Source organism: Mastigoproctus giganteus, chromosome 1 (genome assembly GCF_048544385.1).
Source record: "Mastigoproctus giganteus isolate SK-2022 chromosome 1, ASM4854438v1, whole genome shotgun sequence".
Lineage (NCBI taxonomy): Eukaryota > Metazoa > Arthropoda > Arachnida > Uropygi > Thelyphonidae > Mastigoproctus > Mastigoproctus giganteus.
This window is the reverse complement of record NC_143575.1, coordinates 241823661-241849806: the sequence shown is the minus strand read 5'-3', so window position 1 is coordinate 241849806 and position 26146 is coordinate 241823661. Positions and strand designations below refer to the sequence as shown.

The following is a 26146-nucleotide window of genomic DNA, read 5'->3' as shown; positions in this document are numbered from 1 at the left end:
ATTCGTTGCTGAGGCACCAATCAAGAGTAATCTTTACTGAAAATAATGTAGATTTATTATACATTCACTGGCCAAAAAAATTAAAATCCATTATTCAATATCTAGTAAGGTCACATTTTGCCCGAATTACAGTCCGTACACGTCGTAGCATGGATTCCACTATGTGTCTGAGGGAAACTAGTTCGAGATTTGAGCATTCTTCCATCAGGATATTTGTCAGCTGCTGTATTGTGACCGGTAGAGAACTGCAAAGCCGAACTGCCCTTTCCGACATATCCCAGAAATTCCCAATTGGATTCAAATCTGGAGAATCAGGGTAGATGTTAAAAATCTTGGGAATGTTCCTCAAACCATTCAGGTGCGTTGTATTTTTTATTGCATCATCCATCTCTAGCAAGCTCTCTTAGATGGTGTCACGTGCCATGCATGACTGCATCTCTCTAGTGGTAATATAAATATAGTGCATATGCCACGAGTCCAGTACTGTGCTATTGCAATGGCTAAGTTTTCACAATTAACACTTGAAAAGTGTTATGTAGAGGAACAGTCTACTCATGAAATAGCTAAAAGGATTTCTGTAATTAGTCAACAGCGACACGTTTATTACGAAAATTATCAGAAACTGGCAGTATACGCAGAAAGAAAGGAAATGAACGTCCACGAATATCTTCTGCAGTGGGACAGATTTTTAGTCCATCTGTGTGTCCTAAACAGATGTCCTCATCGACAGATCTGAAGCAGCATGGGGGGAGAATACAGGAGTAAAGGCAAGGAGAAAAGGCAACCACGTACTGCAAGTACGTAGATGCCTCTTCTCATCAGGATTAGTAGCACGTGCCCCAAGGAAAACAGCTACTTTTGACGCAAAATGAAAGCCCAGTGTCCAAAGTGGGCAAAACAGCATACTAGTTAGTCTGAGGATCAGTGTAAATGTGTTATTTTTTCTGATGAATCAAAATTCAACTTGCATGGTTTGGAGGCCAGTAGACTGTTAGACGAATAGAAGAATTTCGTCCTGATTCTACCGTCTCCACAGTAAAACATTCTGCATCACAAATGACATGGGGTTTTATTTCACATAAAGAAGTTGATCGTGTTTAATTTATGAAGAGTATAGCGAATGCCGAGGTGTACAAGGATATTCTTGAGATATTTTTACTTCCTATAATTAGAGATCAATATGGAGAAGATGCCAATTGCATTTTTCAGGACGAATCTGCTCCATTTCATACAGCCAAAACTACAAGTACTACAGTATTTCATAAAATTAGCAAAAGTTTTAAATTTATGAAATGTCGCACACTTGCCTAAAATTTTTATTTATTTCGCTCTCTTTACTGACCATTGGTATTAAAATGGTTGATGGATAAATCAATTCGAACAATAACATGATCTGGGAATAGTCTAGACCTCTCACTCCAATTGAAAATTATTGGAACAAAATGAGTTTCAATAATGCAAAACACACACTTAGAGAGCTGCAGGAGACATCAATCAGGTTTGGCACAATGAGATTTCCCAGAAATATATTCAGAACCTTATCCAGTCGATGCCACGATGATATGCAGCAGTCATCAAAGCAAGAGGAAGGCCAACAAAACGTTAGTGCGCATTTTGTTGCGTGTTTTGTTATAGTGGCGGACAAAAAAACTGCATCACTTGTGAATTTTACAAATAATGTTTTGCGCTGCATTGTGGGTTGCAGAAATGTTCGGAATGCATTTGTTAGATGGGATATATATCTCTATGAATGAAACCCAATAAAAAGACTCCACCTGATATACCTAATTGCCATAAATATTTTCCCAAAGGGTAAAATGCGTAATTAATGGAAATATGAGAAATCATGCAAATGGCAGTCATGATAACCAAACATACATTTTATTGCATTTACGTGTTATTACGTTAATTTAATTACATTTTATGACATTTAAGTTAACGTAATACTGTAAATCAGCAAAATAAGTCCTCAATATTTTGTTGTTCCTCCTCGAGCTGCAATTAATCTTGCAATGATCTGGCATAGAGTTAATCAACTTCTGGATATACGGTTGCCCAATTTCGTGGTACTACACCATTATGATGCTCTCCTGCAGCTGAATCTTACTTGTTGGCTTCTTCTAAGCAAATAGCATAAAACTTACCAATTTTGATGTGTGGAGGAGTGCCCAGTCCTGCTGAAAAATGTAGTTTTGGACATCTGTGTGGTGATCCCTAATAACGGCTTTCAGGCACTCCTCCAAGATAGCAGCGTAGGTTTCTGCATTCACCGTTCCGTTAATAAACTTAATTCGCCCCACCCCTTTGCTTGTTATGCATCCCCAGACCATCTGACCGGCGGGGAACTTTACAGTCGGTGTTATGCAGTCAGGATGGTATGCCTCCGATTTTCGTCTTCTGACATATCGCGTCCCATCCGAGCCATGCAGGTTGAATTTCGATTCGTCAGGAAAGATGACGGTGTCCCACTGCTCTTTGTCCACGAAACATGCGTTTTAACCCAAGCAAGTCGCTTCTTCCTCATTTGTTAGGTCAACAAAGGCTTCTTCTTGGGCATGCAGACCACATTCCGAAAGCCGTCTTTGAATAGTTCGTGCATGTTTCAACACCAGAGGCCATCTCAAATTCAAATTTTAGATTGGCGATTACGAAGGCATAGCCGTTTCAAATGTCGATCTTGGGAAGGCGTAGTCACTCTCTTACGGCCTGATCCAGGTCTTCTCTTCACATCACCGATTTCTCGATTTAATTTCAGCACCCGGGATACTGTTGACTGGTGGCAGCCTATTTTATCAGCGATAACACGCATAGAAAGCCCTTCCTGGGACAGAGCAACAGCTACACTTTTTTTTTCTTGGTGTCAACTGAACATATGGAGCCATGCTTACACCTCCGCAAAACAGGATATTAATGAGCGTGTATACCCTTCCAACGCCGTATTTATAGAAATGGCTGATGCAACACTTTGCAATTACTGTCTGACGCAATACCATTGCTTTGCGACAAACAAAATGGTTGTAATCAAACAACATCTTATACGTTTCACTACAAATGTTACTTTTTTTAAGGTGATGCAGTTTTTTGGTCCGCCACTGTATAATGCTGCCTGTCTTCCTAGTGTGAACAAAGAAATGAAAAAAAAAAAAAAAAAAAAATCGCTGCTTTCATAGAATTTTTATTATATGAATCATAAATAACATGCTGTTATTTTGGAGAAAAGTACTTATTTCATTGTATATTTACTCATAGTATATTACAGTAAATTTTCCTGTAATTAATAGTTACACATGTATTGTTATTACTTACGTTCTTTCAGCTATTTCTAAAAGATTAGCTACCAGTATAAAGACAAACCTGAAAATAAGGTGATGCAATATTTTGAGCACCATTGTAATAGGTACATAAAAAAAAAAAGGAATAAAGCTTGGGAAGCACAATTATTTTCCTAATGAAACGACACAACAACTAAGATATTGTATTTTAGGATGAAAAGTCAAGTTTGGGAGGTAAAAATGCAACTCTCGGTCAGCAACGGGAATTGAACTAGGACATTTTCCACACGGTGTGTGTGTGTGTAAGAGAGAGCCGTTTAAATGCCAGCTTTTCTACCTCGAGACATTCAGCATGATCGATGATTGCCATAACCGATTCTGTTACACTCAATCCTCGGGGATCTTAAAGCGTCTCTCTATTTTAAACAAACAGATGGGAAAACATTGGTATGTTCTTCGCATGTATCGAATTCGTAAAAATCTAAATTGTTACGATAACTTTTGATTGATTGTTTCCAGTTAAAGATATTGAGCTCGTATATTCTCTTACCAAATAGTTATTTGATTTTGTTCGGTTTTCTTTTGTTTTCCTATTAACTTTGTTTTTGGATTTTTCAAGTTTAATGCGTCTAGAGAGAAGCAGTGAAATTAGGGTGGAGAAAGAGGGTATGCATTGACGTTCTTTAGTTCTATAATTTGAGAAAGAAAGAGTTTACTATACGCCACTGCATATTGATTTTTGCTATTTCTTGTACACTGGATCCGCCGTTTAGATTTGTTCTCTTGGAGAGAGAGAGAGAGAAATTCAGGCCAGATGGAGTTAGGAAGCCAAAAACTATCTCTGGCGATGCACGATGCATTTGTTTGGAAAGTCACGAACAGAAAATACGCGAACTCTATATTTTGCAGCAGTTTGTGTAGTACATTTGTTAGGATTTTATGGCACGAACTTTGGAGAATTCAGAGGTATTTCATTTTCCCTTCAAAAAAAAAAAAAAAAATACTCCATGTAACTTGCAATCAATTGAATAAATAAATAAACAAAAATATGTTTGTTCTACAAGAAACATTATTATTACTATTATTATTTATTTACGTTTTTGTGGAAATGTATTCTTCATAATGAATGCTACAGGGTGAGTCAAAATTCATTTAATCCAAACTCAATAATTAAAATTTATTTATTCATTTACTATAAGAATATGCATTCAAGGTATTATAATAACTATAATGATAATAAGTAATTATAAAAATCATAATAAACGTTGAAAATATTCGCCTTCTTGGATACATGAGCGAACTGTTTTCATCAATGACACCTTCTGTAATGTTTGATCGTCCATGTTCGCAAATCTGTGTATTGGCTTTCATTTCCTCCTGTGCGTGGGGATTATTTTTATATATTTTTCCTATCAACAAACTTCACAAATAATAATCCGGCGACGTTGAATCTGGAGATCTTGAGGACAGGGACACAAATGGAAACCAGAGACAATGCATTCTTTCTTCTTTATGAAGTTCGTGCATTACATGAATACGATAGGGATGAGGCCTAACTTTTTAACAGACCTTTGTGTACTTGAATAAGACATGCCCATTTGCGATTCAAGACCTTAAGACATTGATTAACATCTTCGTGTTTTAGTTTGCTTAATAACGAAGGGAATCCAGTTATTTTTTATCACAAAAACGAGTTATTAATTACTGTTGTTAAAATTCACTGGTTTCATGAGAACCTTGTACATCAAAGACTAAAGCTGTTGATTTATAAGATACTATGAATCCAGTGACAGCTTTTGGGAAGGGGTGGGAAATGGACCCCGGCCACAGCCCGAGTAAATTGGAAAAATATGCTACGTCTTATTGCTATATGTTAGCTATTCATGTTTCATTTCTGAAAACAACAACAAAAAAATCTTTGGAAGGTGGCCTGGTTTGTTCTTGGACATAAACCATGTACGAAATAAAAGGAGATCTTTTCAATGTATACCTGTAGAATTTCAGATCTAAATTTTATGAAAACATATGGGAAGGCCTTTTAAGAATATGCTACCGATTACATAAATTCATAGTCACTTGGGTTTGCCATGGTTGATTTTATGCTTTCAGTATTCGCAGATGTGTCACGCAAACAGATTAACCCCACCCCATATTTCACCATGCGGTGACTGATTTCGGAGAATTGAAAAGATGTCATTCTTAGTGCCAAGCATTAAAGTGTTCTATTGACATTGTTGTGGTTGCTACGTGACCTGAAATGATGTATGTTCGTCCTTGGCTCACGACCTTTACTGACTGACTTAATGCACCAAATGGAGTATAAGACTGATTGACATGTTTACGTGGAATTGTCTATTTGGAATTCATTGCAAGGAAACTTGGTCACCGGGTGTCCATGGCGTTACAAATCAAGCACGTAACACGCACAGTGATTGATTTAACCCTCCCTCTTTTTTATCCAGCACTTTGGAGTACAATTTTATATACAGCAATTCCTTTGGCCACACACCTCTCTTCCTTTATTGATGGAGACTATATATATATATATATATACTACAAATGGTACTACTGTATTAAGAGGCAATAGCTTATTTTTGCCTTATGCCCCTAAAATATTTTAAGTCAACACGAAATACAGAGCCTTCGTCATTTAAATTGGACGGATTTACTGAAAATTTGCACTCATAACTGTGACGTATACGGACGCAAACGATTAACATATCAAGCTCATCGGAGCAATAGAAAGTCTAATAACGTGTCTGTGACCACCCTGATGTAGGAATTTTAAGGTACTATATAAAAAAAAACATATGTAAACGTTAGCAGGCAAACAAAATGATGGGCAAATTCTAGTCTAAGACTACACAGTGCGTGAAAATGAACATATAAAGTTTAACATTTGTACAGCAAGGTTATGTATAGTTTAAGGATTTTGAAAGGTGGGGGTTGGATCATCCAGTTGTCAGATGCTGTATGGAGAACATCACAAATCGCCGTTCATCTGAGTCATAATGCCTATTGGATGCTGTTGTAGTAAGGTTTTAGGAGCATCAGCAAATAAAGTCATATTGCTCCGTGTATAATGTCTGTCCATTACGTGTGTTCTGAGGTCGATTTTATTTTTGCTGGTTTAGAATATCATGGCGAGGATATCATGGTTTTTTCTCTGGGGTCTCTTCGCCTGAGACCGAAGAGCTCAGCCACGTTGTGAAAAAAGCTCGTAAAAATTCCTCACGTCATCGACGGGACTCGACCTGAGGTCTTTTCCACCCGATGTTGGGAGGACGGCGATCCAACCAACTGTGGGTAGCTTTAAGGGGAAGTCTTGCCTGGCCAATTTGATTGGATACTATGATGCAGTCACAAAAGAACTGGATGCAGGGAATAACTTTGATATTATATACTTGGATCTTAGAAAGGCTTTTGATACTGTTGTACATGGAAGACTGCTGCACAAATTGGAGCAGTGTGGCATTAGAGGCAAATTGCTGCTATGGATAAATGGGTGGTTGAGGGGGAGAAGACAGAGAGTGGTAATCAATGGACACTACTCATCGTGGACTAATGTTATTAGTGGAGTCCCTCAGGGTTCAGTATTGGGTCCTTTATTGTTCTCTATAATTATAAATGATATTGATGATGGTATATCAAGCTTAATGTCCAAGTTTGCAGACGATACAAAGGTTGGCAGGGTTGTCAAGGACACTACTGACACTATGCTGCTGCAACAGGATCTGGAAAGGTTGAGCAGATGGGCTGAGAGGTGGCAAATGAAGTTTAACATTGACAAATGAAAGTACTACATATGGGAAACAGCAACCCCAGAGCAACGTATCAACTCTGTGGTACTACACTGACAGTGGTAGAGAATGAAAGGGACCTGGGGGTGGTTGTGCAGGCAGATATGAAGTTCTCTGAGCAGTGCAGACGGGCTGCAAGAGTAGCTCATGGTGTATTGTCAATGATATATAGGAATTTTTCTAGCAGGAATAAGGAGGTGATTATTCCCTTGTATAAGGCAATGGTCAGGCCACACCTAGAGTACTGTATACAGGCCTGGAGGCCTCATTTCAAGAAGGATGTAGAGCTGCTGCAACGAGTACAGAGAAGAGCAACAAGATTAGTGAATGGAACAAAGGGGTGCACTTACTAAGAAAGGCTTAAGTTTTGCGAATTACAGTGTCTGGAGACTAGGCACCAGCGAGGTGATCTGATAGAGGTGTATAAAGCCTTGAATGGTTTGAGCATGCTCAATGCTGATGGGATTCTTCCTCTTGCTCAGAATAATCACCTGAGAGGGCATAAGTTCAAATTGAGGAAAGACAGATGTAGGATAGATGTGCGGAAATTTGCCCTTAGCCAGCGGGTGGTTGGTAGGTGGAACAGACTTCCACACCTTGTCGTAGAAGTTGATAGCCTAAATAAGTTTAAGGCTCAGCTGGACAGGTATTTCGAACGAACAGAGGGGTGAAGTGGAAGTGGTTATTTTTTATTTATTTTTTTTTACTTTATTTTTTTTTTTTTTTTTTTTGGCTGATGCTGCATAAGCTTGCTTTCTTGTATCAAATGCCTCTACTAATGCTAATGGTAATGCTAAAGGTATTCTGACACCTCCAGGGCTCCGGTGGTATCAGAAGAACGTCACACCGGAAGATCCATAAATCCGCCGACTAGTGAGGAAACAGATCTGCCACAATCTGCCGGATTTTAAACATCGTAATGCCATTCGAGTCTACACTTGTGTCGTGTAACACGATTAGAAAATAAATCGGTCAATTACTGAGTGCCAAGCACTCAAGATGAACGGTCCGTAGTCATGAATGGTCGTTAGTGTGGTATCTCAAATAGAGAGCTTTATGGTAACTGAAAAAAGTTTCTAGTACCCTGGCTTGGCCTAAAACTGAGGAACTAACGAAAACGTTGTCTAGTTGAGTCTTTCCAGTTGTTGTGAATGACAAGGGTGGGAGAAGCGACTCCGACTTCTGGAGAAGCGATTAAAGTCTTGGGGGAGAAGCGACTGTCAGGTTAGGGTCGTGCAAGAATCCGCGCAGGCGCCTACCCACCACCGCTGCCTGAACACTGGCTCTCTGAGTACCTCCTTGCCGGAACAACTCCAGCTTTGAAAATTTGTCACAGTTATGTATTTAAATATTTAAATTTTCAGATAAATCTGTCCATTCTTTCTTGGTGGTGCAATTTTAACGATGAGCAGTATACCTCATTTTTATAGCCACAAGAATTAGTTCTTGTTCTGTTCCCTATCTAAATATAATTAATACTGTTTAGACAGCCCAACAGTCGCTTTTTTCAGGCTGTAGCCTTTCTTGATTACAGATACAAGAAAGATGTTTTTTGAACGTTCCAGTCTTTTAATCGTGGACTGTGTCCACGAACACACGTGTTCAGCACACACAGTGGATAAGCCCCAGATTTGCTCCAATCCGAAATCAAACGCCGCGATGGGGAAAACCGGTACCTGAATATTTAATCCCTCTAATCAAAACGAAACCGGAATATCATAATATTCTTCCAGCCAACAATTTCAGTCGATTGAAACCTTTGATTAAAAGCAGGCAAAAAAATACCAAAAAAAAAAGCAAACCCTTTTTTCTTTCTATCATTAGCCAACTATTGCAGAAACAAAAAGTAAAGTGTAAAGAAGACAATAATAAATAAAAAGTTCCCTAACTTTTTTTTTTTTGTCAGTTTTGGCAGCTTTGTAGTTAGTCACGAGAGCAGCGCCTTACAATGGCCATTCCTAGAACTTTAAAACAGATAAACCGGCAACAAAGGAAACTTATCCAATACAGTACAAGAGAGTGACATATTTCAGTGAGAAATATGTTTAATTATTTTATAAAAAAATTCAGATAATTTCTTATTCTATGAATTTTCTAAGTTCGCTCTATAAGTCTTCTGGAACCTCTCATCGTGAATTAAACTGCCACTATATGATTGCTCATCTGGATAGGTGCGAGTCACGGACCAATCGCATGCTGTTCGGGCTGAAATTTTCAAAATAAAACACGAGGTTAAACCCTGTTCCTCCCTCCCTCCCTGCTGAGATCGGCTAACTGCAGCCTCCATTGAAAAGACCTTTAAGAATTCCTGCAGTCTTCGACGCTTTTATTTCGTTCAATAAAATTAATTTTAAACATCTGCCCGTATTTATCTAATGACAAATGTTGCTCATTTCTTTTTTATTTTTTAGATTTTTCCTTTAATCTTTTTTTTTTTCATTCAGTTGTCAAGAACAGATAATTAAAATTCATTTTTCTGCTGTTTCTCTTTTCATTTTATAATCATCTTAATACACCGACCTGTATTCATTTAGACAATCTAATTTCTAGTTGCCTCAGTCACCTTTGAAGAGTACAGTCAAACCAACGAGATCCGCTTAGTCATTTACTCACTTTCTGTTGGTTTTTGATTCACTATTTTTTAAATTTTAATTTTGCGCTTCAAAGCAATCGTAGAACTTTCAGTGCTTCTTTCAAGAGACAGGAAAGGGTAGACAGGAAAGACGTCTTAAATAATTACGTCGGTTATACCGTTATGCGGGGACACAGAAAAAAAAAAAAAAAAACGAAGAAAGTTAATTTGAATACTTTTGAGATGATTCCAGATAACACGGAAGTCTAGAAAATATCTGAAAAATCGATAAACGGATAATACAATACATATATCTATAAGTGGAGGATGCTGTCAAAATATTAGATTGGATCGGCAGCGATCCAATCACAAGAGAAAGTGGCAGGGGTGTTGAATACACCCAAACATGTGATAGACTGATTTTAGGGACAATTCCAGAGTAGTACCGAAAAGATATGAAAGGTCAAGCGAGGTCACAAGAGCAGAAGACGACGGATACCTGATCCTAACTGCCAGACGACATTGGGAGATGGTACACCAACTCGCTCCTGCATTTCCAGCCACTTGATGCCGAATGTATCCACGAGGAATGGAAGAAGAAGAATCGTGACTCTGTCCCATCTCATCTACGCCTTTCAACATGTCAATTAGAACTGCAAGCAATAGTCTAATGTGATGTTTGCAGACGAACTGGGATTCAGTCTACAGTCAAATATTATTGACATGTGCTCATCGTAAGAAAGAGATAGAAGGTCGGTGTGTGGGAAATCCGGATTATTGTTGTAACTGTACCGGAGCTTGTTGCTCATACACGTATACTTACTTATTATCAGTTTATTAACACAAGGTTCACCCCCTGTACAGCAAGTGGGCTAGGAGGGTGTACAGAAATTTTAAAATATACATTATACACTTTTGTACAAATTTTCAGATCTTTACAATATAATTATTGTATAATAATAACTATTAAATAGATATATACATTTGCTTAATTGTATTCACTTTGAAATAACATAGATCTTGATAATTGAAGAGTTAAATACATAGGTTGACTTCTTTATCAGCAACTAACATAACAGATTTATTTATATTCATTATATCATTGCATTTAATTGTTCATATCATAAAATTTCTAATAAAAACTGCTCAATTTTCATAGCAATCCTGGTGATTTAGTCCAGATTTGGTCTATAATTTGGCTTCTGTAGGTTTTATTGACTTCAAACTTTACCGGATCAAGATGTTGAAGTGTTCAATGGTGTTACATGGGAACATTCCTTTTAGGGAGTCCAAGTTTGATAGCTTCATCCTACGTGGGTGATGGCTTCTATTTCTTTCTCTTGTTAGTGTGATGATATCTTCTATTGATGGGGCATCTATATGGCGAGTTAGCAGCTTGGTGAGCGTTGACAGATTTTTTTTTTTTGAGGACAGTGAGCTTCCAAGAGGTCGTGCCAAGGTTGACTAGGAGAATGGATTTCGAGATGGTGAAGGGGTTCCCTCCCAGACGGTTCAGCCACCGCAGAATCCAATATTCCATTGACAGAAATTTATTACATCGAGGGGTAGATGCAGAGGACCAGATTTCTGATGCATATAGTGGTATGGGTGTGAGACATCTATTAATGTATTGTCCAATCAGTTTGGTGTTGTGATAGCCTGCGAGCTCCTGGCGAATAGCCCAGACAGCAGCATAGGTCTTCTTTTTGCCTTTAGGAAGTGTTCCTTGAAATTTAAGTCTTCATCCGACGTTAGTCCCAGGTTAGTATGAGATGAAACATTGGGGACTGACTCACTAATAACTGTAACTCGAATGTCATTCTTGACCTTCCTCTTCGTGATTGTCATGTGGGCTGACTTGGCATTGTTGAGTTGGAGCCCAGCTCGCTGTAAAAAGGCAATTAATGTACTTTGTTCGTAGAAGTGCACGTAAGGATTGAAAAACCCGGAATAACTAATGGGAAGCTGTTTTCCCCCTCTTACCCCACCTGAGCTAGGGTATCTACAGCCTTGATTAAACAGGATAATGAATTTTTCCAGCTCTCGACGGAAACAGAACCCGGACCTCTTCCAACAAACTGTGCACGTATTTATTATTTTAAATGCGCCACAATATATTATACGGATATGAATCAGTATAATATATTTTGTCTGGAGAAGGGTGTTCACAGCAGATCTAATGTGCTGCGAGCTGAAAACTCGGAAAAATTGTTCCCGGATTCTCAGGGGGAGGGAAACTGAGAAAAAATCCGTGGGCTTGCGAGAAGGTGGCTCTTATATTCGATACTACCAAATTTCGAAGTTTCATAGCTAAAAATTATAGAAGTTTACCTGTAACGGTAATTCTGAGAGGTTAATTAACTCTTTTATTCTGTAGAATTTTTGGAAACCAAGACATAAGATATTATGTATGGAGCAATTGCATACAAATAGATTTTTATTTTTTAAACATTCAGACACTGTAACGTTGAAGAGCAAATTTTTGAAAGTGAGTTAGAAATATTTTTGTTTGTCAACCACAAAGTGTTATTGCTGAGAACAATAAAACAAAATGACATTTTAATTCGGGGTCCTCTAGTAAACACAGGAATCAAAAGGGGTATGTGCCGGAAGAGTTTGCATGACGAGAGCCTATAATAGCTTCACTACTTGTCACTCATTTGGAGAGGTGAGTTCAAATTCTGTCAAAAGAATTCTTTAAGGCCTCTTCATCTGAGGCTGTAGTTAGTCGATTTCATGGATGGAGTAAGGTTTTCCGCTCGAGTTATTCCGTTTTCCTCTTCTTTTCTTTCTTTTTAATTTTTTTTTCGAACCATCATATCTAAATCGGCCAGTAAACACACTTCTACAAATTCAAATTATTTTATTAGAGTCACCCAGAATCTTCTGTATACCCATTTATGTAATGTGTCTGTAAATTGCTTGTGTTCTCTGGTCGATTTGCCTGTTTTGATGGACGAATGAAACCCTAGTTTCTGTGGGGGGGGGGAACCTTGCTATCTATGCCTGAGACCGACTAACTCAGCCATGGAGTGAAAAAAGTCCATTAAACTTCCTCGCGTCATCAACGGGATTCGAACCTGGGCCTTTTCCACCCGGTGTGGGGAGGATGGTGCTGATACCATTGTGCCACCCGCGCAGTCACACACACACACTTCTATAGACAAAAAACAGACTGACGCGCAACGTAGCCTAAAAACAGACGCACCGTAAAACCAACAACAACAACAATGCCCTACTTCCAGCCAATTGAAGTCTCCAGAACTGAATCCCATTGGGCATGTTAGGATTTGTGCATGTGTTTTCATTATCATTTTAAATGAAGAAATGACTATCACTTTGAACCAACTTCTTACCAACCCAATTATTATACTTCACTAGAAAGTCTATCACGCGAGTCTGCCGTGGCAAAGAGAAAACGTAAAAATGTCACAGCTGCGGTAAAATAAATATTACAGCAGTATATTCCTCCCAGGTGCGATTGGTGTCTTAGACACAAGCAACGCCATAGCAACTAGAATTGGACATCGATCTTTACGTCAAAGCTCCACATATAATACATGGATAGACCAAAGACGTGACATTTGTTCAGACCTGCAGGAAGTCTACTTGTAACTATTAGAAACAACTAGGCATGCTCTACGTACTTACATCCTGTACCCTGCATCATGTAGCTTGTCTTTTCGTGACTAGTCGGTCCCTCTACTTCCGTAGAACTAACATAAGTATCCAACGTATGTGCACAAAGGCTTACAGTACAATGGAGAATTAGGCGTGCTTTCAGTGGTGTGCTTGTGCTATCCAGAAATAAGACTGCATTCTCTTGATAATCCGTGACAGGTGGTAGCAGTATCAATTGTGTATGTCTGGCTCGTACACCGTCCAGCCTACCAGAATATCCAATAAAGGTAATGCTTTCATGCTTATCTAAAACGGTATAACAGATAAAACAGCAGAACGTTTGGTTCTGTGATTTTCGATATATTTTATTGGCACTATTTATAGAGAATTTCGATCTGCTTCTAATGGACTGCATTCGGAGTTACACACATAATGGTAATTAGCCGAAATCCGCGAAACTTTCACCGAATAATTTCGGAAATAAAGATCATAGGGTTATCTTTATTTCTAAAACTATTTTGTTTGAATTTAATTATATCTAATTAAGAAAAAATAATAATGATAAACACCGCCATGGTAAACGAATTCCATCGCATGGGATGAAATGCAAATAGACATTGACCGAATCCTTTGTACGGTATTTTTCTGTGAAAGGGTTCACCCCTAAATAACCTACAGACCAGAAGGATGTACCTCTATTTTTAAAATCTTTATAAAAGTTTACTCATTCCGTCTTTATAAATACTATACCCACGGTTGCAGAGAAAGTAAAAAAAAATAATCACAGTACATAATCTACATAGAAAATAGTGTCTCCAAGAGTAATTTAAGAACATAACAATCAATTTTATATATTATAATATCTTTATGAAGAAAAATAAAAATTGTAAAGAGAACATAAAAATTAATTTAAGAACATTTATTTAGGAATATATACAATTTATTTCTGTTTAACTCGTATCTGATAGTCATTGTGCCTATTAGGCAAATCTTTTGCACGGAGACCTCGAAATGGCAAAGGAGAAAATCCAAGCCAAGAAGGCAGTTTTCACTCACTATGAGAAACACTAAATCTTCAGTTATTTTCTCCCTGTAGGGTCATGCTTATAAGATCAGCAGGGAATATCAAGAGGAGGACCGTATTTTTGTAAGGATCATACCAAAAGGGTACGCTTAGAGGATAATCTTTAAAAACATAGGTTCATTTGGTTCTTCGAAAAATTCCTAAGAAAAGGTAGTTTCATTATGATGGATGTGTTCATTTTTCCGGTAATGAGCTTAGTGACTGTGTGTAAACATTTGAAAAAAACTTGAAGCTTTTCAAGGTTTAAGATCTAGGTCTGCGTATGACATCGATCTTAAAATAGTGATAGGGCAGCCAGACACCCTATTCATCCATCTCGGGATTCAGTACTATAGATCCCATTAAGATGTAAATTAGGATCTGATGTAAATTAGGATTAGGACCTAGAAAGCATAAAGAGGAATGGAAATAGCACCTCTGTATGTATTTTCTTTGTCTTGTAAACTCCTCTGACCGTGTTGTCGTCCTGGAGTATAAAAGCAGAAAATCTATATACTGTACAGTATTTGGCTTAGTAATTTATGATTATTAATCCCGACGTGCTAAAAGTTTATTACAGAGTAGTTCATTCAATCTACAGAGTAGCATGTTTTTCCCAAATATTTTTAAAGTGGCCATTGAAGGTAAATCCCTTGTCCCATGTGAAACCCTAAGTAAGGATACAACATATAAAAATTACGCGCTAAAATACTATTCCTCCTTATAATTTTCTCCAACTAGGCACGCTTGGATTTTCACTCAAAAAACACTGCAATGTAAATCTGCATTATCAAACACAGGGCACAGAAACAAGTAATTCAGTTGTTGGTTAATATCAAGTCGCTATTTTCGAAGAGAATACGCAGAATTAGAAGTAAAGTTAGATAAATTAGAATTTTTCCTGCAAACGACATTTATTAAGGTCAGCTAATGATTTATTTGGTATCTGGACAGCTAACTCACCATTTAAAAGCGTAAATATGCAAAAAACTTTCTGAAACAAGAAATATTCATAAGGAAACCGTAAAGACAAAAAATTTTAAAAATAAATGGTACGTTATTTTTTAAATGATGTTACTGTTCATTAATAGATATCAGCCCACACGAGTAGTACAACAACCATCGTCCTCCCATAACGGGTGCAAAAGACCTGAGTTCGTTAGACATCTCAGGTCACAGTTTTAATCCTGGACATCCGTCCAGCAAGCAGCAAATCTACCAAAAAAAAAAAAAAAACAAGCAATTATAGACACAATAGACAGAGGTCTTAGTCTTTATTGATTTAGCGCTTTAACAGACACACCTAACCTATATAAATTAATAAATATTTATAATAATTATTAATTTTTTAATAAAATAAATATTCTATTATATTTATTAATAAAAAATTAAGAATTGGAAACCTCTTCAGTTTTTAAAATTAGAAGAATTCCTCCATCGATGACGGGACGAATTTTTATGGGCCTTTCTCACAATGTGGCTGAGTTAGTCAGTGTCAGCCGAAGGTAGCATGGTTTTTCTCCCGGTAAGTCGGGTTTTTTGTCCAGCAAGCAGAAAACTGACCGCCGAATACACGCAAATTACAGACAGTATATAAGAGAAATATGGCCTTAGTCGCTGATGCTCCTAAAACCCTACTACAACATCAGCTTGTAGTTTTGTGTCCCAATATTTTTGATAGCATAGTGTGTTCATGTATAAGCGCAAGTAACTCAAAGTTTCTTAAAAGAATTACGCATTCAGACACAGAATAAAAGGCATCATATATCTTTCTGAAATGTAAGTAGTCCTTTTAACGGTGGTGATTAATATCTTGCGACGCTGGGCAGATAAATTCATTCGTTTCTTTAAGTGTTATTAATATTTACAAAACTAATTATCAGCAACGTTCATTCTCTAAATGTTTTATACTAGTGTTTGCCTGTAAATAATTCAGGAAAGCATTACATATCAGATATAGGCTGGAATAAATTTGAGCATTATGGTTTCGTTTATAGGTCTTGAATTTTATTTCTAAGCTCAACATTTAAGTAAAAATGAAATTAAAAAAAAACAAAAAAAAACACGAATTAAAATTCTTTGTCCTTCATTCGCTATAAGCTAACCCGCTGTCATATACCGTACTTAAAAATAAAATAAATTTCCTCCCTCTCCAGACTAGCATTTAAGGTCAATTATTTTATACAGTTTATTAGTATTGTATAAAACAGCATCCTTCCGCTTAAGCTAATTGTACAAATATTGAAAGTCACTCGATTTAAACTCACCTGGATTTGATTTTATTATTTATTTATTTATTGTAATTACAGCCAAACAGAATGCAGAAACGATCGATCAGAACGCCCGTGATCCGCTTACAGGAAATACCTAGTCTTCCTTCGACTCCAAATAAAGATGATGGCCTTCACCACTCCAGGTCAGAATCTTTGACTCCTACGTTTCTCCCGTTACCTCCAAGGGAGTCCGTAGATACTCCGCCGCCAAACAGGGATAGATCTTTTTCACTTCCGAGCTCTGCCCGCAATGCCGGTGTCGACCTGCTGGAGTCGCGAACAAATCCGGAAGCAGTAAGGCTGGCATCTCGTCATCTTTCCCAGATGGACTTGCCCGGATCTAAAAAAGACCCTTCGGCTTCCGTCCTTCAACAGACGATTCCGGAATCAACCACAGGTACGAAGTCCACTTCTTCCTATCCATGTTCCCAGGCTGGGATGAATGGTAATGGGACATCTCCGAAGTCATCGATGTTGAAACTAAGTTTTCAGCAGGATTCAGAAGATAGCGATACTTGTGACCAAAACAGGTAATTACCTGTTAAATTTCTTCTACTTATATTCTTATTTTTATAATAAAACGTAGCTATGAATTTTTTAGATAAAAAAGAATTTAAAAATTCACTACAGTCTTCCTTTTCATGCGACACTACAAATTTTATACAAAATTAACCTGTTATTAGAATCATCATCCATCAAAAATGATATGGAGTCTAATAAAGTAAATCGTGTCTAATGCCCCTTTTGTAGAGTTATTCAAACATGTTTTAAAAGAAATAATAAAAGACATACAAGAAAATTGATAAAATTGCAAAAGGCATATTTCTTCTCTTCGCTTTACATTGGTTGTCGGATCAATAAGTTCATTAGCAGATAGAAGACTAATTATCAGATGTACGCATTATCAGTCCTAATGCTGACTTAAATTCATTAGAATTCCCTTGGCCTGCAATAAAATTGAGTTTGTATTGTACTGTCGCTTACAGAATAAACTGGAAGATGGGCATTGTGGAAGACGGCTTAAATAATTGAATATATTTCACGAATGTGGTGAATATTCTCAGTTAACAGAGAACCCTTCATTTCGTTCATTATAGAGATTTCTCACTTCGGTAAGTTGCTGTTTTCGTTACAATCAAATTATAGAAGGTTGCTTAAAATCGATCAGCACGCACTTCATTTTGATGACGAAGCGTGAAGCTGCTTTACCGCGATGACATGATCAGAAGCCCATGGTATTGATTTTGATCATATTCATCTTCTTTTTAGGTAGAAGCTGAAACCTAATACAGGATGACTATGACTTACATGTGCATTGCGATAGATCATATCACCATATATTAAAAAGTACAAGAAATATACAGGATGTATCATAACATGTGGGACCCCACTTCAGGGATAAATTTAGGACCTAAAACATTAAAAAAAGTTCATGTAAACGTAGATCTGATTTCATCTTGTTACAGCCATTTTTGTGTTCCAGCAACTTTCCGCTTACGTTTACAGGAAATAATCAAAATGACCATCCATCACCTTGAATACAAGCCTGCAAACGACTCATCATAGACCTCCTCACCCGCTCAAAAGTTGCAGGTATCTGTTGCATTTGCTGTTCTAGTGCTGATGGGTTTACCATCAGCACTAGAACAGCAAATTCGTTTGCATCGATCTGAAATTCGTTTGCATCGATCTTTACTGATAAAAGACGCTTCATGCTGGAAAGATGCAGTGCGAGTGAGACTAAGCCATATGTAATTACTGATTTCGTAATTACAGATGACTGTTTATTGATGAATGGCAAATATTTACTAATGCATTTCCATCAGTTCCTCTGCTTTATGCTGTTGGCTTGAAAGAAACTGAAAGTGTTTTCGACATTCTAAGTGCAATAAATACCATGACTTTGCTCCGAACGTCTGTGGATATTAAGGTAATAACTGGATTACTGACTGGTCTACAGGGAGGTTTCATACAAAACTATTGTTTTTTTATGTTTGCGGGATAGTCGTATAGCAGAAAAACAATAGCAATTTTTATCAGGTGATATAATATAAAATATGTTCTACTGGTTGAACAAACAAATATTTTTCTTTCTTTGTATATAAAGCTTGGATGAATGAAGAAATTTTTTAAGGATCTGGATAAAGAAAGTAATGGATTCTGCTACCTAAGGAGAGTGTTCCCGATTTAACAGATGCAAAACAGAAAGAAGAAAATTTCACTGCGCCTCAAATAAAGAAACTTCTCAAAGATGACGTATTTGAAACAAATCTAGAGGATATTGAACTAGCAGTTTGGCAATCGTTTAAGGCAGTTGTGCATGAATTCCTAAGATAAAGGAAAGAATATAATTATGAATCTCTGGTGTCAACTTTATAACTGATATAAAGACATGGGCTGCTGAATATCTTTGAAAATTCATTTGCTACATTCCCGTCTCTGTTTTTCTTTCAAAATTTTTGGAGATGTAAGTGGATTAGCAGGGCGGAACGCTTTCATCAAGCCAAATCCACAATGGAGAAGCAGCAATATCTCTCAGCGACTTCTTCTTCACAATGGAGAAGCAGCAATATCTCTCAGCAACTTCTTCATAATGGAGAAAAGGTCGCTGAGATATATTGCCATGCTAGAAGATTACTGCTGGTTTCTTAAGAGGGAAAGCAAAATGGACTGTAAGAAAAATTCTCTGAGTGGCAAACATTTCTCAGTAAATAAAATGTACACGTAGTACATTATATGTTTGATTAAAGTATTTCAAAATGTATAAAACACATTTTTAATATACACTCAGTGGACAGAAATCACGGGATACCTACCTAATAAGGTAGGCCCACCTTTCGCCCGTTAGGGCAGTTACACGGCGAGGCGTTGAGTCCACTAGTTCACGAAAGCGTTCCACAGGTATTTCCATCCATGCTTGCTTTACCACTGTCCATAATTCCGTCGCATTCCTGGGTGGAGGATCCAAAGCTCAAACGGACTTTTCAACAGCATCCTAAAGATGCTCCACAGGATTCGTGTTCGGTGAACGGGGAGGCTATTCCATGGTGGTAAAATCTATGCAATACTCTTCGAACAATTTTCACGGCTCTGTGGGGAGGTGCATTGTCCTGCTGGAAGAGTCCATTGCCCTGTGGGTGCACAATGACCATGAGGGGATACAGATGGTCTGAAACGATGGACACATAACCTGGACCGTTCAGAGATGCGTCTAGACGTATCAGTGGTCCCAACGTGTGCCAGCTGGACATGCCCCAGACCATTACCGACCGTCCATCTGCCTGAACAGTTCCTAGTTGACATGACGAGTGCATAGCTTCGTGCGGTTTCCGCCAGATACGCACTCTCCCATCCGCTCGAAATAACTGGAAACAGGACTCATCGGACCAGGAGACCCGTCTCCAACATCCAAGGTCCAGTGCCGATGTTCTTTCGTCCAGCTGAGGCGTAGAGTCCTGTGTCATGGTGTTAGCAATGGGACTCTAGTGGGTCGGCGACTCCCATAACCTATTGCGGCTAATGATCGCCTGATTGTCTTGGTGAGACGTTTCTGACACCTCCCTCATCGAATTGATTTGTGCCACTATTGCTCTCCAGTTAGCTCAAACGATGCGAGACCGACGGCCACGTTCATCCACCACCTTTCTCCGCGCACAGTGCTCTCCACGATGAGATGTTATTCCGGAAATGGCGTATTCCCGATACACTCTTGATACTGTCGAACGGGGACAGTGCAATTTCTGTACCACCTATGCGATAAACCATGCGTCGGACGCCTACTATCACCCCTCTTCCAAAGTCGATTAACTCACGACGTTTATCCATACTGACATCGATGTATGTGTGAGACGCCATTGGACGTTGCATTGCACTCCAACAGCCAACTCCTCTGTCACTTGGTGAGCTGAGGTCTGTGTTGGTGGAAGAATGGGATCTGTTGCCACAGAATCTTATAGACATCTTTATATCGAGCATGGATCACCCCTATCAGGCCTGTTTAGCCATTGCAGGGGATCACGTGACCATATTTCTGAGCATCATGTATCGAATTCTGTAATGTATCCTGTTTAGTGATTCTTATAACCCCTATAAATACCTTTTATACCTGTCCGAAGTTTCTCGCTGTCTCCTCATTTTATCGTTATTCTACGGTACGCTACCATAGCAAATTTTGTCCAGCTTCATCGCAAGTTGCACGAGTTACACCGCGGTTTCCACGTTCTCAGTTAATTTTGTCAATCAGTGTACACTGAAAGGACAGAATTCATGGGACACCTGGTTCGCGACGCTGTTACCCCTCTCGCTAGTGGACGAACCCACTGCTTGACAGGTATATAGATACACTGCGTTCACGTAGAACAAAATTCGATGCTAGTATGGTCGCCCGAGGGCTTCGTCAACCGGAACATATCGCTATCTGGCTCTAATATCAAGACAGAACCCTACGATGTCCTGTCCTCAAGTGTCTCTTGAGGTTGCTGCAGCCACTGGTGAAAACATTTTCAACTGTGTTAAGAAGGCTCACTTCAAGTAGACTCCATTCAACGAAACCAGTGGTTTGTATTCCATTAACCCCAAACCACCGTAGAGCTTGTCGAAACTGGTGCATGATCATGTCACTTGGAGCCTTGACAAATGGGGTACAGTTCTGTTCTCTGATGAGTCCCGTTTTAGCCTACAAACAGATTCTAGATGTTATTTCATCTGGAGACAACGAAAAATGCGGCCTTTCTGTGATCTTGGAGGTACGGTACCGCATTTTTCGTTGTCTACAAACAGATTCTATACGTTATGAAATAAGATTCTATACGTTATGAAATAACGTCTAGAATCTGTTTGAAGGCTAAAACGGGACTCATCAGAGAGCAGAACTGTACCCCATTTTATCTAGGCTCAAAGTCACATGTTCATGTACCAATTTCAACGAGCTCTGCGGTGGTTTGGGGTTAATGGAATACTAACCACTGGTTTCCTTTAATGGAGTCCAATTGAATTGAGCCTTCTTAACACAGTTGGAAATTTTTTCACCCGTGGCCCCAGATAGCGATCTGTTCCGAGCGACCTTGGTTAGCTGTTTTTGTAATGTTTCCTGTCTCCTGAAATTGCTTCTATAGTGCTGAGACGACACCGCGTGACACAATAAACCAACGTGTAACCCAGGCCTGCGACTGCCCAGCTAAAAGTTGCCCAACGGCTCACCATCTCAAAGAATCATCTAAGTGACGATGACTTGCCATCCTGAGTACAGAAGACGTGGCTACTACACTGAGCAAGCCAAAAAAAGGGAATGAAGTTATCGTCGCTTAGATGATTCTTTAAAGTCGACGTCACTTAGATGGTTGCAAGCCGTGTTTTATAGGCATTAATAAATTGCATAATGTGCGGCTCTGTTCAGTAGATCGATTTCTATTAGGGGAATTTGCATGCCAGGATGCCTATTATATCAAATATTCACCTTCGGCGACACTGTTCACAATAAAATATTCATGAAAAACATTTTGTTGTGTTAATTTTGTCGAGCAGTGTAGAATGTGTATTATTGTGTAATATTTGCAATTGGTCGTCCATTAAGTTATTAAAATTCCAATATATCTTTCGGCGGAGACGTGACAGAGACATAATTTTGATATTTTAGGAATCAGCGGATCAATTTCCTTAGAACCTGCAACTTTTGCTCCAGAGATAAGAAAAAATGTTGGCCAGTGTTATCAAAGACTTTATAACCAATCTGTATATATTAAAGCAAACTGATCTTTTGACACATCTGTATTAAAGAAAAATTATTTCGAGCCGATAAATTTCAAAGAATTATTGAAATCTCCACATCAATAATGTCTCCTCTCCATTTAATAAATTATCAAACTACACCAAAAACGAGGAAAAACAAGGCTTTGATTCTTCATTACTGGTATCTGAAGTTTCCTCTGAGAGTGAATATCGTATCCATTATTTTTTGGTTTTAGTGAACTATTAATAAGAAACCTAAGAACCGTATAGCCTCTCTCTGTCTCAAGTTGAAATGAGAACTCAAACCTATAATTTAAATGACGCATTATTTCGGAAATCGAAATACATCATTCGAGTTCGATTTTATTTCAACTTTTATTTTCCTATATCACGACTTTTAATAATGGAAAACTGGTAAAGAGAAACTTTCCAGTGTTCTTCCCAGCGGAATGTTCTGTAATCAATAATCTATATAATCTGCTGTTCCATGCGAGCATTTTTATATATTGGGATTTAAAAACAAATAAAAAAAGATTCTGTCTAAGAATCAATACATATATTTTTTCCATTTCTAGACAATACGTAGCAAGATTTAGAGTCTAAAGAACGATGTAATAAGATCTCTATTTTTAAAGCCTTTCTCACGAAAAAATACCGATTTAGTGTGGGTTGGTCGATAAACCTGTCTGGAAACTTCTTTTTTTTAAAAGAATATTGTAATAATTATATTTTAATTATATTTAATTAATAATATAATTAAATTTTTATCCGCAGATTTAGTGGGTATCTATGAAACAGATGGAAAAGTCTGTCAGCGGAATTATGAGTTACTTGTGCAATTTTAAATTGTTTATTGAGTCCCTGAAGCAGAAATAGACAAAACGCTTAAACCTATTTCCTACCAAAAGGCAAGCTCGATATACTAAACAATATTGCACCCTTGCAGACATTTCGAATCCAACTTTGGGTATCCGTTATCAAGGAAAAGTTGAGCAAGTAACAGGTCTTTTCCAAGTTTGCCTAAATATTCGTGGGGAATCTCAGCTCAGATGGATAAGATTTACTTACAAACATAGAGATACAAAATATTAGTGACCATATACTTTAGAAAAAGAATCTCAAGCTGTTTCCCGATTTAACATCTCTTAACAACGAATATCACTTTTTTGTGTCTCAAACAACGTTTACAAAAGTTAATCTTTATAGAGATCTTATTAAGGAATCATCACCTGTGAAATCCAAGATTCTTAAACGAGGTTACAGTTCATGTCATAAAAATTCCTCCGATGAAGAATCTTGGATTCTTCATCGGAGGAATTTTCGATTTTTCATTAGCAACGGGGAAAATGGCATATTTACATGACATAAAAAAGGGATTCTTCAGTTCTCTTTTTTTAAGGGACTTTTGTTTAGAAACCAGGATGATGATCATCAATATCATCATTTTAATCATCAGTTAGTGACGTACGATTTAATTAATAAGCAGTTTTCTTCAGAGATCCCGTTTCACGACTTATCTAACTGATACTTATTAAAGACAAACTACATTTGGTGATGTGGCTGTTGTTGTTGGGTTTTTAGGGGCATCGTCGACTAAGGCCATGTTGCACCATGTATGTTGTTTGTAAATTGCGTGTGTTCTGAGGTCCATTTTCTGTTTGCTGGATGAAAACCGCGAGTTTCATGGAGAAAAAACCATGCTACTCTCGCTTGAGACCGACTAACTCAACAACGTTTTGAAAAAGACCCATAAAAATTCCTCCCGTCATCGACGGGATTCGAACTCGGGTCTATTCCACCCGTTGTGTGGAGGACGGCGATCCTACCAACTATGCTAGCCACGAGGGCTGGTGTGGTAGCAAATTTCACCGTAATAGAAATAAATAATATTAATTTCGGTTTCATTGAAATAGAGGTAGTAAACCTACGGTGGAAAAGTAACTCGTCTTTGAGAAAGAATCCAAAGAAAACAAGAAAAAGGAACACGGATTAATTATTGTATATTTAGATACTCAGAATGAACACTTCAGTTCTTTTTTCAATGAAACATTATTAATGATGAACAGGATGCAAAAAATAACTTTCATTAAAAAAAAGTTCATTTCCATCTAAAGCCTACGAAGCTAACGGTAATTATTTATGGGAAGTTTCGAATTTTCCACAACGCAATTAAGATTTTTGTTGTAGTAGGATTTTAGGAGCATCAAGGACTAGGGCCATATTGCTCCTTGTATATAAACTGCGTATATTCTGAGGTCGATTTTCTGTTTTGCTGGACGAAAAACCCGAGTTTCCGGAGAAAGGATCATGCTACCCTCGCTTGGGACCGACTAACTCAGCCACGTTGTGAAAAAGGCCCATAAAAATTCCCCCCTCGGACTCAGATCTTTTCCACCCGGTGTGTGGAGGACGGCGGTCCTACCCACTGTGCTACCATGAAGGCACGAAATTAAGGCCACGAAACAATGGTATATTTCTGGAAACTGAGTGTAACTTGGAATAAACTTCCACAATACTTAGGTGGAAGTTTATTCCAACAACTGATTACTCTCTGGCTGAAAGCAGATTTTTGCGCATCTATCCTGCAACCATCCTTTTCCAATTTATGTTCCAAACGAGACTTTCACCTAATGGAGTACCCAAGGTGCGACCTAACAACTGCCTAACCATAATCGGATCTGGAATAATTACCCCTTTGTCTCAAATCCTTTTCTAGGTGAAAAACCCAAGTTTCTGGGAGAACACAACCATACGACTATCACTAGACATTGAGTAACTCGCCCAAGATATGAAAAAAAAAAAAAAAAAATCTAAAAAAATTTCTAAACCGATATTCAAAAATATGCCGCACTTTTCGGACTATATAATACAGTAGTCAGTTTTCGCAAGGCCTCCAGAGACGGATTATACTGAGACGTACATATTATTAACATACAACAGAGAGAAGTGCATATTATCTTTAACAAATCTCCAGAATAAAAAAATCCATGAATAAATGTCAGATTGATCTCGAGGTGCTATTCCACAGCGCAGGAATGTCCAAATTTTTTCACATTATAAGCAACTTTATTGAGGATTCCTTCTGAGCGCTACTAAATTTTCCTTTTCTTTAAACAAGTAATAATAATACTGTACAGTAATAAACTTTCCTAACTGTACTATCCGTAGATTAGGCAAATCAGAAATTGAAGACGTTGCCGCGGGCGACTTTTACCTCTGCTAAAGCGCAACCGATAGCGAGGGCTTCGTATTGGGCACCCCTGCCATAGGGCATCCACAAACAATCCACTGATTAGGAAGAAATTTACCTAAGTGTAATCTCATTTCGTACAATTCACTCGTTCTAGTAGATGGACTGTCGCCTTATCACTGGATCAACTTGTGCATAATCTTGTCATCCTTACCCACGCTTTCGAGCAACGTCCACGATGATGTTGCTGTTGGCATGTGTTAAGCGACAACGCAACTAAAGCTATGAAACTTCAATATATTATGTCAGTAACAGCACATGCTCTTCGGTAGGTTTGGATGTCCAAGAAACAAAAAACCCAAGTTTCCAGGTTTTAATTTTTTTTAAGCGCCAAAGCAATTAAGCCTTTCAGGCGTCAGTATATGTGTATGTAAATTGTATGTATTCTGTGGACGTTTTTCCTCATTGCTACAAATACACGTTTCTACTGACAAAATGTTCAGCATATAGCATTCTTATTACATGGTTATGCTAATATTGTTAAATGTTGAAGCAGATACATGAAGCATCACTGATGTTTTAGAAGCCCAGATCTTGTTAAAAAGTATATCTTGAAATGTATACTTCC

The 26146-nt window shown here is 38.0% G+C and overlaps 1 protein-coding gene across 3 annotated transcripts in view; it reads left to right on the top strand.

Moving 5' to 3' along the window:
- The window catches only part of LOC150091705 (uncharacterized), a 77539-nt gene that overhangs the window by 24163 nt on the left and 27230 nt on the right, over positions 1-26146 (top strand). For 2 of the 3 annotated variants that reach the window (XM_090385279.1, XM_090385261.1), the window contains exon 2: positions 16638-17131. In XM_090385279.1, the coding sequence (XP_090241405.1) occupies positions 16647-17131 (485 nt within the window). In that variant the 5' untranslated portion in view covers positions 16638-16646. Of the gene's footprint in view, positions 1-13448; positions 13553-16637; positions 17132-26146 lie in introns of those variants that run through there. The other variant, XM_090385269.1, reaches the window with a different exon arrangement.